The sequence below is a fragment of the Clupea harengus genome, chromosome 19 (assembly GCF_900700415.2).
Source record: "Clupea harengus chromosome 19, Ch_v2.0.2, whole genome shotgun sequence".
Taxonomy (NCBI): Eukaryota; Metazoa; Chordata; class Actinopteri; order Clupeiformes; family Clupeidae; genus Clupea; species Clupea harengus.
In genome coordinates this window covers 7,698,843-7,717,921 of record NC_045170.1, presented here as the reverse complement: position 1 = coordinate 7,717,921, position 19,079 = coordinate 7,698,843, and the positions used below count along the sequence as shown (strand labels likewise).

Genomic DNA, 19,079 nt, shown 5'->3' with positions numbered 1-19,079 from the left:
ATCAGTATCTACTTATTTCATTGGTCCTTTAAGTCAATTACAGAATGAGCAGTATCTACTTATTTCATTGCTCCTTTGGGGATTAGATGGGTAGATGAGATTTGTTATATAACCTTTGGAATTTATGTAAGGACTCTATTGCTCTAAGGGGTCCATTGCCATGAAGTTAGTGTGAGTAAAAATAATGTATTTTATGAGTTTACCACCACACAAGTATTGATAGATAAGACACTGATAGATGACACATTTGTTGAAAATAATTAAACAATGTGATAAATGCACAAATACTAGAGCACAAGTGTATTAACAGTATGTGTCATCATTTCTGAATATGTTAAAAACTATCCTACGAAAAATCATTCAAGACAACCAATTACACGAGTCTGACAAGTCATGAATATTCAAACTGCCTCGTCAGAGGAGATACGATTTCACAGACAATTTCTCGGACCCTCCCCTGGAGCTGCATCTTAAGAAGACCGTTTCCCCATGGGGTGAACTACATCGATTGCTATCACAAGGCACAGGAGTCATGGAGGGAGTCGTTCCTCCAACATCTCTGTTAAAACTCTGCTGACTTCCTGCTTTCAGCTGTGAGAAACCCCAACACACCATCCCATCCTCTTTGCTGGTGATGCACCGCAGGACAAAATGGAAGCAAACAACACAAGAACACTAGCTACCCTCGAACACTGCCTCTTCCACTTCTGTCATTCCCCCCCCCACACACACTCTCTCTCTCTGCCAATGCCACTCCTGTCTCTGCATCTTCAACAGTTCGGTGGCTTCCATCAGTGAATGTATTCCTGCTGGGCTGTTCCCTCCAGACACATTCTGGCAAAAACACACCTACACACACACACACACACACCTACACACACACACACACACACACACACAAACACACACACACACACACTCTTTAGCAAAAAAACTCCTCATTTCAGCCATCACACTCGAACACACCACTCACTCAAGCAGAGCAGCCCACACCAGCCCTTGGCCCTGGTTGCTTCTTCAGTGGCGTGGCTAAGCTGATCCTGGAGCAGCCCACACCAGCCCTTGGCCCCGGTTGCTTCTTCAGTGGCGTGGCTAAGCTGATCCTGGCTCCAGTGAGAGAGACTGGGGAGGCGATGGGACCCACTGCAGCAGTTAGGAACACAGCGACCGCAGACCCGCGGGCCAGATGGAGGCGGCGCCGGATTCTCCCCATCTGGCAGACAGCAGGTGGTTGTGTAGAGCTCCACATTTGTCAGCCTCACCTGGGCCCCGTCAGGCCTCTGCAGCACAGTACTACCATCACTAATGAGGCTCGGGAGGAGGTCAGTTAGGGAGACTCGTCCCACCTCTCTCACACACACACACTAGATAAGCACACACAGATACAGCCCACAAACACATACTGTACACACACACACACACACACACACACTACATAGGCACACACAGATACAGCCCACAAACATATACTGTACACACACACACACACACACACACACACACACACACACATATATAACACACACATATATACGTACACCCACAAATGCACCTTGTGCATACCAACCAACATACACAAAGCCCTAGCATATATAATACATACTCATCAAGTCCATTCCCCAATGAACTCATTGCTGTATAGCCTACTTGCATACTGCTAACACATACACACACTGCGACCCCTATCCAACACAGACACACACACACACACACACACACACACACACACACACACACACACACACACACACACACACACACACACACACACACACACACACACACACACACACACACACACACACACACACACACACACACACACACTCCTACGTATCCTCACCCAAACAGCAAACATAAGCTAATGAATTGAGGGCAGAATTAGGCCGCGAGGCACTGCTAATGAGTGTTTAGAAGCTGCGGCGCTGGACGCCTCTCAAATGAGCTCCCCTTGGACACAACACGCTTTACAAACCACCCAGACAGATACAAGGGAACCCACATGCACACATACACTAACACACATACACTAATCTCAACACATACATTCACATAGACATTCTTCAACGCACACAAAAATGTTTCACATAATGGTCAAAAAATGATGAAAAAAACGGTATATGTGCTCCTGGGCACATGTGACAAGTCTGGGGGCTCCAATTAGTGTGTGGGGTGATGCTTTTTAGGGTTTATGTGTGTGTATGGATGTTAGTATCACAATGTGTGTCTCTGTGTCTCTGTGTGTGTGTGCTACCAGTGGCCTGACTTGGATGCTGAGCCAGATTGCCTTCATTTGGATTTAATTTCACTGCAATGTCCTTCACTTTGACTTTAATGTAAATGTACCTTTTCAGCTATCTCTGTACTGTGCTTCATATCCAGGAAACGTATTGTGAAAGCTGATATTGTTTCTTTTACCCGCATGCAAAGTTAAGGGATATCGCATTACTATAGCGGTGTGCAAAAAGTACTATATATATTTTCAGATATTCTAAAAATGTTCCTGCCTCAGTGTTCTGAACTGTGTGTTACGGTATATATATATATACACATGTATAGATGGTATCTATATCTATCTATATATATCTTTCTATATATATACGTATATATACAGTATATATAGTAATATAATACCTACAGTATATACACATATTATATATAATTATATATATTATATTATTATATATATAGATACCATCTATACAACAGATTTTCAATTAAGACACAGGACGATATGTTCTGAAGTAAAAATTAGATTTGGTCAAATTTTGAGCTGTGAACTGTTTACTTAGTAGCTTTGTTTAGTCTTGAGGAAATGCTGCATCAGTTGAGGAAATGTGTCTGATTCAGTGACTTCTGAATGAAACTCTTACAGGAGAAGATCCTCCTGAGGTGCTCACACACACTTGTCTCTCTTCCTCCGTCTCTCTCTTCCTTATTCTCACTCCCTCGCTCGCTCCCTCTCTCTCTCTCTTTCTCTCTCTCTCCCACCACTGCCCTCTCAGTCTCCCACTCATTCATCTCGTATCTTCCACTGATGTCTGCGCTCATTTGTTCCTGCTCTGTCTTCGGCTGATGTCTGCACTTCCTGCTACTGTGTCTTTCAGAGATGTCTCCCTTCTCTTGTCGGTACTCCGTCTTCCCCCCTGATGTGTGTGTGTGTGTGTGTCCTGATCCCATCCTCCTCCCCTCCTCTGATGTCTGCTCTCATTTACTCATTTTTCACTCCTGTCTTTTCTGGTTGGTTTGCACCATGTCCCCGGCATGCCTGTGCCCACTGGATGGAGTGTGTGTGTGTATGTGTGTGTGTGTGTGTGTGTATGTATGTGTGTGTGTGTGTGTGTGTGTGTGTGTGTGTGTGTGTGTGTGTGTGGGTTTGTGTGTGTGTGTGCCTGTGCCCACTGGATGGAGTGTGTGTGTGTGTGTGGGTGTGTGTGTGCGCCTGTGCCTGTGCCCACTGGATGGAGTGTGTGTGTATGTGTGTGTGTGTGTGTGTGTGTGTGTGTGTGTGCCTGTGCCCACTGGATGGAGTGCACACTTGGACAACAGTCAGGCACACAGGGACTCTGAGGCAGGGGTGGAGTCTGGAGTCTGTCTCTGTCCACCGCTGCTCGCCTACCCAACTCCCCTACACCCCTCAGGGCTGCAGCAAACCCCAGCTCTCCAACGCCAACACACCGCCTGACAGATCAAACCCCAGCTCTCCAACGCCAACACACCGCCTGACAGATCAAACCCCAGCTCTCCAACGCCAACACACCGCCTGACAGATCAAACCCCAGCTCTCCAACGCCAAAACACCGACTGACAGATCAAACCCAGAGCTCGGGAGGGAGGCATTTTCTCGATGAGCTCTGCGATTCCTGCACCCTTTTCCTATTAGGAAAATTTAAATTCCACTTACGTCTGTCTACACATACCTCTCTTATCACCTCCTCCCTGTCGGTAGGGGAGGTGTCTCCAGGGGATTTCCAAATCCCAACCCTTTTTTCAGTCTTCTGCGGAGCGTTTCAGGACCCGGGCCAGCTACCTTGCCAACCATGCATTCTGTGCTCGCATAGACCTCGCTCATCACGACACCGAACTCATGAAAAATCAGCTCAAGCCCCAAAACACTGGCTCGGAAACCCAAATCTCAGCTCAGGCACTGAACATGCCATCCCGCTGTTCACAGAAGCACACTCACACACCCACTTGCTTTAACTACAAGCTGAAATATGAATTCCACTTTAACAGACACCAAACATTATTACCGTCTGGCATTCAGAGGCAGCATTGCGGAAAAAACCTTCTCTGTGCAGCAACGATAAGACACAGAGCCACAGAAAGACAGAGACAAACACACCGACACACTAACACACACACACACACACACACACACACACACACACACACACACACACGCACAGAGAGAGAGGCATACACACACAGGGGAAAACAGAAGTCTGTTTATCATTTCTCGTGTTTAAATATTCCATGTGTTTCTGGCTCATCTGCCACTGACCACATACTGAGAACAAAGACCAGCCTTTTCTTTCCTTTCCTTTCCCCGTCACAGAGACATTACAGCAGAGCTCAGAAGCCCGACTAAAATGAAAGGTAATTATTAATGCAGAAGGGAATGGAAATGGACTTGATGAAGCTGCCTACGACAATCCAGCAGACACCGAGGAGACTTCAGCTCCTGATCTCAGCACAGATTGCTGAACAGTCTGAGCTCTCCCCCAAACACCATCCCCGGAATCAGAGCAGCTGGCATGACTCTTGAACTTCCTGTTCCATCCAGCAGGAATGAGTGCTGTCTTCTCCTGCCCTTCGAAGGACTGTTCCACCTCGAACTTCTGTTAAGCCCTGGTCAGACACTTATCATTTAAGTGTGTGGACACACACGATTTCACACACGTGTAACACGTATAACACACGCACTTACACACACGTGTAACACGTATAACACACGTGCTTACACACATGTATAACTCAGGGCCTGCACTGTAAAATCTATATGTAGCACAGAGGACATAGCATGCTATAACCCTGTTATAACCTAAGACCATCATTTCTCAAAAGCAGCAATGCAGAAAATGGCTTTAAGGCAGCCCTGCATATGTTGGGCTGAATTAATTATGACTGTCCCACACGCTACATGAACACATGGGAATCCAGCCCTGGTCACTCTTCTGAGGTCCTTTATAACTACTTCAGTTGCATGTCACTTAGTTGCTTGTCCAGTATCTCTGCGTCTACTCCATGTTCACAGCGACCGGAACTCCCTTGTCCAGTATCTCTAGTAAGATGTACCTCCAGTCAGGGCATTTGGCAATCTACTCTGGTATTAGCAAAGACATCCAGTGGAAAACGGTAGCCACAAAGCATCTAACCATAACATCCCTCTCTGGCAAGGTGAACTTGAAGATGAAGCCGAGTAAGAGATCTGAACTACATGTAACTTGAAAGAGCGCTGGACCAGCTCCCTCTCGCAGTGGAGTTTCCCTCTGCGGGTCTCATGAGTTCAGTGTGTCAGTGTGAGTGAGACAGAGAAAGAGAAAGAGAAAGAGAAGAGAAAGAGAAAGAGAGATAGAGTGAGAGAGAGAGGAGACAAAATGACAGGAGGGAACCAGCGGAGGGGCAGACAGCGAGACAGGGAGGCGTTGGACTGTCTGTTCTACATCCTTTTCCGTCCGTGTCGTCCTCCTCTCGTGTGTCAGTCAGACGCTCTGTTCCCCTGTCGAGCGTGAGTGTGATCACCTGGCCGAGGCACTGCCCTGTCAGTCAGCATACCGCTGCTTTACTGAGCAACGAGACCAAAACCCTGTCAGATGGGTACTCTACTGAGGGGGATGGGTGGTGGTGGGGGGAGTGGAGAGTAGAGTAGAGGCAGAGTCAATTAACCTGTCAGGAGATACTGCAGCCTGGCCCAAGGGGTTACCCAGGCAACAAAAACCAACGGTCGGGGATTTCAAAACGTCACTCTGGAAATGAGGAAGTGCAGCTGTGTGTGTTTTGTGGATGTTATCTGTCATTGTGTGTGTGTGTGTGTGTGTGTGTGTGTGTGTATGTGTGTGTGTGTATTATCTTTAAGACTGTGAGTATCCATGTGACATCAATACAGAATACAGACAAAATATACCAATATATTTCTTAAAATGGGCATGGACTTGGTTTTTATGCTCGCAAATATTTCCACATTCATTTTCTGACTCAATAATTCAAAACTCCCTGACAGACATTTGGTACACACACTCACAGGCACACACACACACACACACACTTGTGCATCCTGCTCTGCCCTACAGGCAAGATATATGGTGGCAAGATAATGCAGCCAGTCACATGCACACACAGACTAGATAATGTGACCAGTCAGGCATATTATGCACACAGCTCTTGCCCCTCATGGAGAGTGCTACTTGTATACAAATACGGCTAGTGTTTGTATGAGACAATTTTATTCTATTTTTATTTTTATATCTTTCTCTCATTAAAATATTGTGTGTATGAGAGGGCTGAGTGTGTTTGTTAGTGTTTGGGGGTGTGTACGTGGGTGTTCATCAGTTCCACATACATAATGCGCAGTCAGCACGGGATACAGACTCAGTGGAAGGCAGTTACTTCTGATTGCCCTAATTAAGAGAGTTCGTTAAGCTCACTCTTTTCTCCCTGGGGGGTGTGGCTTGCTGATGAATAAACACGATGCATCACCACAGAGAAACTAATTATCCACATTTACACCTGCAGACCCACACACACACACCACAATCAACCTTCACGCATACATCACTTACACTCACTCCTACATACACTTATCCGTCACACACAAATCATACTCACACACCAACAAAATTCAGATTTGTATCACAAGCATTGGCACAGACACACAAAGAGTGTGCATGCATCCGTGTTGTTCACAAACTTCCAAAGACATTAAGATTATACACACACGCAGGAAATACCTCACACACACCTCTACACCTTAAACATAACCTGCCTCCAAAAACATAAAAGCACAGTAACACAAAAAAACCACAAGCACATTAATGTGTCTAACGTACTCAATTCACACATGTAAGACTCGGGACTGGTGTCTCCCTGCCTTCTCTTCCCGGCATGGTTACAGTATATAGACAGTTTCAGCACCATGGACAGAGACACATGCAATCAGAGCGGGACTCCAGGCTCTGCGGGACTCTATCCGGGTAGATTAAAGAGCAGGTCAAGGCATTATCACCAAAGCCTCCGCACACTATGGGCCTTCACATGTTTGCATGAGGCGACTGGGTGGGAACCACAGTATTACTGTTAATGAGTGCCAGCATCACTGACCGCGTAGCGCGGTATGACATCCTCTCCGATCTCTCACGGTGGGGTCGCGCATTCCTTCTTTTTCCCATCGCCCCCTTCATCGATCAATAGGCTATGACAGAGCTGTCCTGTGGCGGGAGATGAGTGCCAGGACAGGGAAGCACGGCCTTCTGCTGACTATGCCGTCCATTGACCAGATGCGTGTGAGGGCCAAGGCACACAGAGACACCCCAGTCCAGATCCAACACACAGCGTGCTCGCAGCACATCATACAGGGCTACACTCACACACGCAGCACGAGCCCACCACAGAACACAGAGTTTCAATCACACACACTGAGAGCATGAGAGAGTCACTGATGGGCAACAGGACTTCAGACAGGTGACACACACACACACACACACACATACACACACACAGACACTTACCGCGCTGCTCGGGATCTCCGCGGGACGCCGCTCAGGAGAGGTCCTCCTCAGTGAAGAGGCTGGTGTGTGCGTGCGTGAATGTGTACTCGCGTGCGTGTGACCACAACAAAGATTTGTTTTAATTGCTTGCAGAGATTATTATTGTCGAGTTCCAATAATCTTCACATCGAAGAGACCTGACTCGATGGGTCGAACTGATGTGTAATAAAATTATTAATATTGCGTGATAATGGCCGTGTGCCTATTTATAAATATCAAAGATTTTTCTGGAAACTAAACATTTAATCGAAACCGGGACTGAATCAGCCAATAACAGTCATTATATTTCAGTCGAACAGACAAAGTTGTGCAATTTTTATGTGCTGAGAATACAGTTGTGCCTCGGTCAATGTATTGCTCAGTTGAAAATCACTGACATCACACACACAATATGGAGCTCACGGGGAAACGAAAAGCGTCTCCAAGTTGGATTTCATCGGAAATGTTCACGCGCTGTCAGTGACAAGCCTAATACACACATTCTACTAGCAGCTAACGATTATACTCACACACTCCAAACGCCCATGAAAATCCCGTTTCCCAATGGCTACGACTAGCAGCGAAAAATAAATAACAACTAACGGTAGCGGTGCTTTTTTTTACTGTGCTTTATATGAATAATCCGTATAGTCCAATTGTGCTAAATGTTTGTAGCCTGAAGCATAAGAAAAATGCAACGTAAATGTTGTCAGATGATGATACGATTACAAAAAAACCCACAGCATCTACACACGGACGACGACAGCGACAAACGGTACACCTCCCTCTCTCCTCCCTTCCTTCCTTCTAGCTCTCCCATCAGTCCCTCACTCACTCACGACGTCACAGGGGCGAGACGCAACGTTAACTCTTCCGCGGCGCTCTCGCCCGCTCTCATCTGCAGTAGCCTCGTCTCAGTTAAGATACAATCCACGAGGACAGCGACGGTAGAATGGTGGGAATTAGAGTGCTGATTGGCTGCCGGAGAGACAGATGGTGCGCGCATATCCTAGATAAATAGTAGACCACCCCACCCCCGCCCACCCCTATGCCGCGCGGATGGTTTGCTGAGCGCAGCCAATGGAAACCAGTTCTTTTTCGTTTTCTACCCTCTTGTGTGTTGTCAAGTTGATGTATGTAGGCTACTCACGCTTCGAGTGTAGCCTAATATACTTATTTCTGCAGCAACATGACGCTGTTGTCGCTTCTCGTTGAAATTCCATTAGAGGGGAGACAAGGATCAGCGCTGCCGGACTTGCTGTTGTCGCTGCGGGATTATCCCTTTTATTATTCATTATTTCAGCGGTTTCCGTGCAAAAGCCATACATGGTGAGCGGCGCACGGAATCCCATCACTCCGAGCTTTGCAGGGGAAGAGAGTGGATGAGTCATGCTGGCTGAAACAGAGAGTTCAGGCCACAGGCATGGGAGGGGGCCACCGCGCATGGAAATGAATGGATACATTTCACAGAGGTTGACAGCCACATGGAAAAGAATATTTGAAAAACCAACCCTTCAATTGTATGAGAGCAAAACAGCACCCATAGAAGAAATTATGAAATAAATACAGCAACACATTCAAAGTTCAATCTATCAAATATTACATCACCATACTCATATGCCAGTTTAAAACTTTATTTCATTCTAACTACTGTCCATAGGCCATCATGACCAAGTCAAGTGCATAATATGCTGCAGGCCCTCTTATTAACATAGTGATACCTGTCACTGTGTGATATAGCAAGACCAACCGGTTTCACAGATGAAAAAGATCTAGCCAGTTTTGCCAGAAGACAAGTTCATTTCCTGGTGAAATAGTGTGCAGGTCACAGAGCCTGCAAGGACCCCTGAAGACACAACCTGATCCTGCAGACATTTGTCATTTCCAAATGGAAAACTTCCAGACATTCCCAACTAAACAGTGATTGATTTCACTGATTTCATCAGGAACAAACATATGATATCTGAAACTTAGGAGCTGAAGGGATATGATCAATAATACTCCCTTGAGTATTACTGTGTCCTCAAGTTCTTTTAATATTCACATTTTTACACATAATTGTACATGTACTATTTTCGAACATTTATGAATGAGTATGTTAGCTAGTGAACTAATTGTTTCTATAAAGAGCGAAATTGAAAATATACTTTTGAAATAAGGCATGAAAGGGATTTACAGGAGAATATAATCCATGTGTAAGTATGTTGGGAAAGACATTCATTTACATCTATCTTCTTGCAGTATACCAAAGCATACATTGAATATTACATTTTTTATAATAAAGAGCACATATTTTGGAATATTTTCAGAAGAAGTCGAATTTTCCCAGCTCTGCATTAATTTGGATAACTGCTTTGTCAAACATCTTAAGCCCTGTGGGATAAGGCTTGTGTATTCAGCTGGGTGTGTAAGAATGTGTAGTTGAGGAAGCGTGTGGATAATGTACATTTGTGTGACTGTAGATAAAACAGATTTTCATCTAAATTTCTAAATAATTGTCAGGTTGTGATCCGTGTGCAGGCTGCAACACGGTTGAACAGATATCCTTGTCATGACATTAACTGGATGAATACAAACACTCTGTTGCTACTGATACCTCAATCCGTTTGGCGCTGAACAACAAATCTACCAGCATGTTCATGGCACTTGAGCTGTCAGCTTTGAGGTAGCTGGCCAAGCGTGCCCGGAGCTGTTTTGACTGTCTGGCTGACTGGCCTGGGGTAATTACAATTGCTGTCTGTAAAGCAAATGTTACAATGGACACTTATAGATGTTATAATGGACAACTGGCTATACCATCACCTGTCACAATAGCCGTCGGTTTCCTTTTGTGTTGGCCTTTCACCTGGCATAGTCAAGGTGGTTTATAAACTAATATAATAAACTAACAGCTAAGGCCCCATGGTTCACTGGCATGTCCTTGACCAGAAATGTGTACACGCATGGTAATATAGCTATGCAAACACACACACACACACACACACACGGTAATATAGCTATGCAAATTAATCTTCTTCATGACAAGTAGCCAAACCACTACATGGATGTCCTGAAATTCCTCGTAGAAGAAAAGAAAGCTTGACTTCACCTCCGCAGTCCTCTCCTCTGCTCTCTTCTCTCGTCTGGTGTTGCCATGAACCCACTGGGTAATCTGGTTTATCACCGTCCTCTGCTCTGCTGCATATTCACTCACATCAATCACCAAAACAGGCCTCGGCCGTCAGCGCCGCTCACGGCACAGCTGAGCCATAGGAGGGGCCCTAGTACACACAGAGAACACTCTAGAACCAGGATGAGAGGAACGCCACAGAACACTCAACAACCAGGATGAGAGGAACGCCACAGAACTCTGCCTTCGATAGTGTGTGTTCAGCCACAGAACACTCTGCCTTCGATAGTGTGTGTTCAACAGCCTGGACTGGGCATGGTGAGGCACACTAAATATGTCCATTCTTCAGTCTCTCTCACTCTCCTTCCACGGAGCATCCGATATTCACACAGCAAGACATTACTATCTGAGGTGGAAAATTGAAGTCCACAACTCAATAATAGCCTATCTAGTCCTTCCATCTCTCGGTTCAGCGTAGCTGTCATGTTCCTCTCCTCTCTCGCTCCCTCAATTTTTTTTATTAACTCCCACCTCACGGGCCTCTGATGTAATCACTGTCTATCAACACTTCACCTCCTCGCCCCATTGTCCAATTTTCATGCTCTTCACTAACGCTTTTCTCTCCATCCACCCTTTGCCCTCAATCCTTTCCCCCATCGCTCCTTATGCTGTCTTCCCCTTCTCTCTCGTGGCTTACACTCAGGTCTGTATCTCTATTTGAATAGCTGAAGCCCACTAAGGGAGGGAGGGAAGTCTTCTCTCTTTCTTTTCACTGATGACCAGTCTGATACTCTTTAGCTCTCCTCGCCGTCCTTTCTGTCCCTCCTAATTGAATCTGTCTCTCACTTCCCGTCACTCAGCTGCATCCTCTCGCCTCTCCCAGTCTGGTCCTTCTAAGTAACTTCATCCATCACCCCCTTCCCATCTGCCACCACCCCGACCTGGCTCCTAACCCGCACCTCTCTGGCTGAAATTGCTATCGTAATCTCTGCCTGGATGTTCCATCACTGCTTGCTTACATCGAGGGTCGGTGCTCTGTTGCAGTTATTTTCTCACAGTTTGTGCGTGTGTGTGCGTGTGTGTGTGTGTGTGTGTGTGTGTGTGTGTGTGTACGTTGTGTGTTCCTTTCCTCATCGGAGTGGTTTGTGACCAAGTCTGAGCGTTTCCCTGTAAATGGTGGCAAGCCCTGCTCCATTAACCTCCATGTTGGGAGAACCTGCACAGTAGTTTTTTCTCATTACTGTTAACAAAGCGTGGAAAAGATAACCCAGGAGGCTAAGTGGGGGTTGTTCAATAAAAGTTTTAATCATCTGCTACTCAATAAATTACATCATTAATAAGTTACCAGTCAGTCAGCATTGTTCACCATTATAATACATCACCTGTAGGCAGATACAGCAGAGGTGTATGTACAGGACAGTGGGACAGAGACAAGCAGTATGTACAACAAGGGCTGTACAGAGTGAAGGGTGTGGTACTATGGACAGAAGGGTTGCTAAGGAAGGTTGCTAGGATACGCTCAGTGTGTGAGGGGCAGTGGGATATGGACCGAGCAGGAAAGGGGTGACAAAGCAGACAGTCAGCGGAGGTCAGCAGAGTGCACGGACACAAGGAGCCTAGGAAGCAGATGGGAAGACATGAGGTGGGTGGATAAGACTAATCCTGCATCAGGACTTAAGGGCCACTTCTCCAGCAGGTCACATGACCGGTGACTTAACAAGCAGCTCTGTCAAAAGTGTCAAAGTCAGGATAATCACTGCTGAGAGAGAGAGAGAGAGTGTGCACTATGGTACTCCATCATTTAATAAGACTTTAGTAAAACAGCCACCCTATGCCAGCCACAACTAGACCATTCACCTCAGGCCAGACACTTTGGCACTTGGGGATCAGGAGAGGGGCAGAGGGGGCAGGTAGGGTTTCAAAGGGGCAACATGGTGGGGAAGAGATGACGGGTGTGAATGGGGGGGAGCAGTGGGATGGATGGAGGAGGAGAAAAGTCAGGATAAAAAGGGGCGAGAAGAGGTAAAAAAATAAAAATCCAGCGCATGCCTCTCAGACAGTAAAATATACTGTATCCACAAAAGAAAAACAACAAAATCATCTCTTCTCCCTCTGGCTCCAGCAGAGTAAACAGCAGAAACGCAAAAACTCAAAAAACGCTCTCACGTCCGACCAAAAATGGCACATTAACGTCAGTAGTCTCGGGGCTCCAGCGAGATGATTCAGGACTGCTGGGATTACTGCGTAGGCAGCAGAACCATGACATCATCTGTCTCCGGCAGATCCTTTGATCATCAGCATCTTACAGATACAGAGTGTGTGTGTGTGTGTGTACACAGCATCCAGTGAAGTAGAATTGTGTTAGCGTCGTGCACTCCGCCAAGTAATACACGCGCCACTTAGTATGTGCTTGTGTGTGTGTGTGTGTGTGTGTGTGTGTGTGTGTGTGTGTGTGTGTGTGTGTGTCAGTGTTTGTCTGTGCGTGTGTTTAAATGAGACAAGCCTCGGAAGAGTCACCTTCAGTCTTCCTGCATAAAGTGCTGCATTAGTGTTGCAGTGAGAAGATGCTGGAACAGGGAAGAGGATTGGAGGGGTTGGTGGGTTTGATGCTATTCTTATAAGCGGCTCCCGGATGTGCGATGGTGTCTGTTTTCAATGATGGGACGATCACAGCGACCTTTTAGACCAGCCTGACCTTTCTGCCTCCTTGTCTGCAGAAGAATCCCCCATCCCCACCACCACCCTCCTCAGACACTGATATCTGTGTGGAATATGAAACCACCACTGATAGGAAGGACTTCACATTCCCCACACATTTTAAAGTGCGTTTTTAATAGGCGTCTCGTGAGTGTGTGTGCGCGCGTGTGTGTGTGTATGTGTGTATGTGTGTTCTAGTGGCAAAGAGCGCAAGCGATAGAGAGTATTAGCCATACCGTCAGTGATGTCACATGATGAAGGTTGACACACACACACAGATTTGTTCCTGACAATCAAAACTGAAGGTTTATGTGGAGAGAGAGAGAGAGAGAGTGTGTGCATCTGCATGCGAGTGAGCAGCGGTGAGTAGAGAGCAGAGGATGACATCACTTCCTCCAGCTGAAAGCAGCAGATACTTGCAACTGTCCTTTAAAGGTTGTGTGTGTAGAGCGAGTGGAAAGGTGTTGGAAGCTTGTGAATGTAGTATTAACATGTCTGCATGTGTGAGATGTGAGTATCCTTACGGCCTGATGATCCTGTGGTATGAATTTGAGCGTGCAAGATTCTGTGTGTCCGGTGTGTGTGTGTGTGTGTGTGTGTGTGTGTGTTCTTACAGGCTCACGCTCCTGTGGTGTTGCTTCACGAAAATCTCCTGCCTCATTGCTCCGACCGGCCCTCTCTCCACCCCCGGTCCCCCCTCCTTCACCACGGGCCTCTCCTCCTCCGCCCCCCTCTCTTTCTGCCTCTCCCTCTCCCTCTGTCTCTCCATCGCTCGCTCCCTCTCTCTCTCCATCGCTCGCTCCCTGTCTCTCTCCATCGCTCGCTCCCTGTCCAGGTCCTCCCCAAGCAGGCTCCCCACGTCGCTCATCTCTCCCAGGTGCTCCACGCTGTCGCACTTCTCCAGGTCCGACGCGATCGTCTGCAAGCTGATGACGGACATCGAGTCAGAGCCCGCCTTCTCTTGCTGGCCCCAGCCACTCTCCCGGTGACGCTCCACCCACTGGCGAGTCTTCTCCGAATCCGCCCACTCGCTGTTGGCCATTTCCGAACCGACGCCGCCGTACGCCCCGGCCTGCACCACCTCCTCCTCCTTCTCCGCCTCTGCCCCCACCGGAGAGCTGCGGCCCTGGCAGGTACTGGTTCTCTGACTGGCCGTGCGGACGCGGTCCCTCTGGGCGTGGATCTGCTCACTGATCTGCTCCAGGTTGCGCAGGGCGACGGAGTAGCGGGTCTTCACCTTGGCAACACGCTCTTCCAGCAGCACCACCTTGGACTTGTGCTCCTGAAAAGAGAGTGCACACACACACACACACACAAAGTAGTGTGCAGGTGCACACACGCACGGACACAAACAAACAAATAAGCCACAGTGAAACAGAAGAGCTCCACCTCAAACTAAACAGGGAGACACCAAAAGTGTTTATCAGTAATCTTCACATGATCATGCACTGTAAGCAATTAGATTGGTCAAAAAGTCATCCAGTGACACTGTGTAAACGCAAACACAGCACAAAACAAACACTCACAAAATGTCTAAAAACCACAAAACAATTACTAATTTAAAGCATGATTTGAAGAAATTATATCAAAACACAACATTATTTTATACAAATGTGAGGTTAGAAAACTACATGTTGAAGACTTTAGTAGTCATGCTCTTATTATGAAGTTAATCTTATTCCTCATTCCTTCCCTTTACTGCCTCCCTCTTGGTTGTGAGCTGTTTTTTTGCAACTCTGAAGATGACACAGCATTTTTAGCACAGCACTGCTTTTATAGTAGTCAGCTTGTTTTCTGTTCAAAGTAATATCCTTTAAATAATCGTCTGACGTTCCATCTAGCTAGTCGGATGTTGATTTATCATGTAATGTAACTTTCATTACGCCAAAATCCCACTATCTCACTAAATATATATTTAATAACGAACCTAAATCTATGCCACAATAGTTAAGCATTTTTAGAGGCACCGTGTTTCACAGCGCAGTTATTCCGACCAAACGGAGAACAGAAGAACAGTGTTTCCAGTCGTTTCTTCAGTTTGGATGAACGCTCATTTCTCCTGTCTAATTTTGGCACCAATTTCCAGAATAGTCCTCCTGTTTCCATCAGGTCTGTGTGAGTAAAGGACAGAACTGCACATGCCACCCCGTGGGCCCAATTATTAGAGATCGGATTTTCAACAGCTGGCTATGCTTTTGAAAATGAACATGCCAGAGAACAGGAGAAGGTGACTTACCTTACTAGACACCCCACTGGCATGAAAAATTGAAAATATGTAAGGAGTATTCTAATTAAGAATAACAACACAAAAGGTAGCAAACTATTTTGTGACTTTTGACAAAGACAACCATCAGTGGTCCAACGCCACACATTGAACACATTTGCGGTCTTCAGCATACAGTTGAACTGGGCCGTAAGTGGGCCTTACCTCTAGGATGTGGTTGAACTGGGCTTTGAGCTCAAAGTAGGGTTTGGATTTGACGATGCCCCTCTTCAGGGCCTTCTGGAGCGTCTGCACGCGCGCCTCGGCCTCCTGGCACAGCTGGGTCACGCGCTGGTGCTCGCGCTCGCTCCGCAGACGCTCTTCCTCCGCCTCGTTCACCTGCCAAAACCACGGCAACCGCTGAGCACAGCACCGGAAACATCCTCTCTCATCGGAAAAACAAACCCCCCCCCCCCGCTCCCCCAGGTGCACACACAGCCCTCAGAAAACTGATCACACACACTCTCCTCCCCAGGATAACATGAAGAATAAAAAAGAAAATGGTAGACAACAAAAGACCCTCTATGCATTTTATACATAGTTTTAAACAAATACAGTATCAGTTTTAGACTCTACACGTCAAGTGTCTTAGCTGCTAATAACTGTGCACAGTTGTTGCCTTGGGAAGGCAGGGCATCGTGCCTTAAGCCATTCGCTCTCCATTTCGTCTCTATTTTTGTTACCTCCTTCTATATACAATGTGACAGACATGACAACACAAATCTCATCTAATAAAAAGGCTAAAAATGAAATGTTTGATTGTATATGCATTCTCTCCACAAATAATCACAAATGTGATTTCTGTGTATAATACTCTTTCCTGTGTTGGTTGCTTCCAAATATGTATTTTTTTCTAGACTGTTTTGTTGAGACAATCATGTGATAACATTGTGTTCAACCAATACCAAGAAAGTGGTAGAACAGGTTTTTTTTAGAATTGGGAAGAACCTAACAATAGCCTTATCTAGCCTTAGATAACTAAAAGTGACACTAAGTTAGATACTACTGCACCATATCATGTGTGGAGTAGACTGATGAAATGTTACAAAACTGACAAAACACAACAGATTTCTTCTTCTTTTATATTCCATGAACTGTGTCTGGGAGAGAGCTGGTTTAACTGTTCACTGGAGTGAGGTGATTCTCTGTTTAGTTGATTTGGAAATACTGGTACTGTGTTTGTGTTCTGTTCTCTGCTCTCTCTCTCTCTGTGTGTGTGTGTGTGTGTGTTTGTGTACCTTCATAGTAGCATGATTGAGCATTTCTTGCCAGGTGGGATCCAGAGTGTTTTTGTCGGCTAAGAGACCCTGCTCTGCCACATACACCATCTCTCGTGCCGCAGTGTGCATGGAGACAGCCCGCTCATAACGCAGAGCCGCCTTCTGGGTCTCCTGTTGTGCCTGAGGACGACACACAACTAATCACAACACAGCCAGAGACTGCACGGCCTATCATAGGTCACCGTAAGAGACGATCACCAATCACAGTAGTATATGAGATGCCAAGTTTATACAGTTATAAATTACACTGTAAAGAACATACATTGGGAATGCGATTACAAACATGGGCACAATGACCCTGATGAGAGCACAGGCATTTACAAAGACGTTACAAAGCCACACACACCTCCTTAGCAAGCCTGCGGGCCTCATAGTATGGCCTGGCCTTCTCGATACAGGTCCCCAGCTGTGAGGCTTGAGCATTGAGCTTCCGAGCTGAATCGGTCAGGATCCGTCTGTAGCTGGACCTGGCTTCCTGATGGAGTGAACAAGCCAGATAGATGCAAGGGGTGGGTCAGAGAAAAATAAATAACAAGGAGGGAAAAGATCCGTTGAAAGGAACTATTATGCCGCACGATGGTGAATTCTGCAGCAATTATCCTTGATTTCCTGGTAGCTCTGATATGATGACATCATTCATTTCTAGTGTACAGACACCATTATTTCTGTATTTAAAGAAAACTGGTGTATTTACCAGTAAAACAATACTTAATCCTGGACTAACTCAACCCAGAAGACATCTTTGACCTACCCTCGCTTGCCATCATTAATCAAATCCTAATCTGACATCTGGAATATAAAATACCTCAGCGACCCCACTGGACACCTCTGGTCTAATTAACCCCAACGCCTTTACTCACGTCCAGCTGCAGCTCCAGTCGATTTATCTCATCGCTGGCCTGGTTCAGATGCTCCAGCTCTTCCTGCAGAGGCGAAAGGGCCCACCGGTGTTACAGACACTTAATAACAGCTACTCATGTGTGCATTAACATTTCTTGTCACACTGCTAACACCACCGGTGTTTGTCACAATATGGTTGCAAACGCATTTAAATGCGCCACTTTCAGTACTGTAACTTAAAACCAACGAGTTAATATTACAGACCGGTCACTGTGTTACTGATGGTCACTTACAGTTTACTTAACTTAGTTGTAAAGCTTACATTCAATAGATAGCGTTTGCTAGCGGACGTTAGCTATTTTACCTGAATTCTTGGATCCAATTCTTCCTCGTACGCCTCTGCTTCCTTGTCCATAGACTTTTCTTTTTCAGGAGCACCACTGCCCGCACAGTTACCTTCCACTTCCTCGCCATTTTTCTCGTTACCCCCATCTCCACCTCTCTCTTTCAGGTCTCCGTCCCTCTCCTCAGCCTCCCCACCCGGAGTCTCCTCTCTCCATTCTGCCGGCTCGGTCACTCCGGAACCGGTGGGATTCTCACGCAAGCTGCCTGCTTCCATATGCGGCCTTCGCGTCGAGCAGGTTGCTCAGTTAAATATTACGTTAATAAATGTATTATACAAAAATATTTGAAGTAAGGCATCTAAGATTTCCATGTCATCACGCTGACATTTTAAGACATTACACAACTCAGCAGGCGAGAAGAAACAATGCTGACATTTTACTCAAGGCGTTTGTTGTTAGCAAGTATCCTGTTAGCCAGAGCTAGCGAAAATGAAAACAGCAGCATTAGTTTCACGATACACTGCACGTTAGGCTGATGTAAATCTGCCTATGGTCAATCCCCTCCCTAAAAGAATGACCGTTAAAATCAAACGAAATAAATTGATAAAATCAAACCCCAAAACAATGTATTGCGCATGGGTGGGTTGTCATGGAATGTCTTCAGAGATGGTGGCTCACCCACCCTTCCGAGCTCCAGCCACCAGCTCTTTCCCACAGTTGGGCTGGCAGGTTCACATTCCCCAAGATCCTCCAAAAGGCGGTCTGACGAATAAAAAAAAAAATCACCGAAATCCATACTGA

The 19,079-nt window shown here is 46.2% G+C and overlaps 2 protein-coding genes across 2 annotated transcripts in view; both read right to left on the bottom strand.

The window, feature by feature from the left end:
• Positions 1–8,357, bottom strand: part of gabbr1b (gamma-aminobutyric acid (GABA) B receptor, 1b) — a 98,125-nt gene extending 89,768 nt beyond the window's left edge. Inside the window, exon 1 of the mRNA XM_031585720.1 lies at positions 7,728–8,357. The gene's annotated coding sequence lies outside the window, so the exon portion shown is untranslated. The remainder of the gene's footprint in view (positions 1–7,727) is intronic.
• Positions 8,358–13,804: 5,447 nt separating this feature from the next.
• Positions 13,805–19,040, bottom strand: sh3bp5lb (SH3-binding domain protein 5-like, b). Its single transcript, XM_031586028.2, has 6 exons — positions 18,299–19,040; positions 17,955–18,017; positions 17,441–17,569; positions 17,053–17,214; positions 15,980–16,153; positions 13,805–14,833 (listed from the first exon to the last, which is right to left on the bottom strand). Exons 1-6 carry the CDS (start codon positions 18,551–18,553, stop codon positions 14,162–14,164), a joined length of 1,455 nt encoding a protein of 484 aa, XP_031441888.2. The 5' UTR covers positions 18,554–19,040; the 3' UTR covers positions 13,805–14,161.
• Between the last annotated feature and the right edge of the window lie 39 nt (positions 19,041–19,079).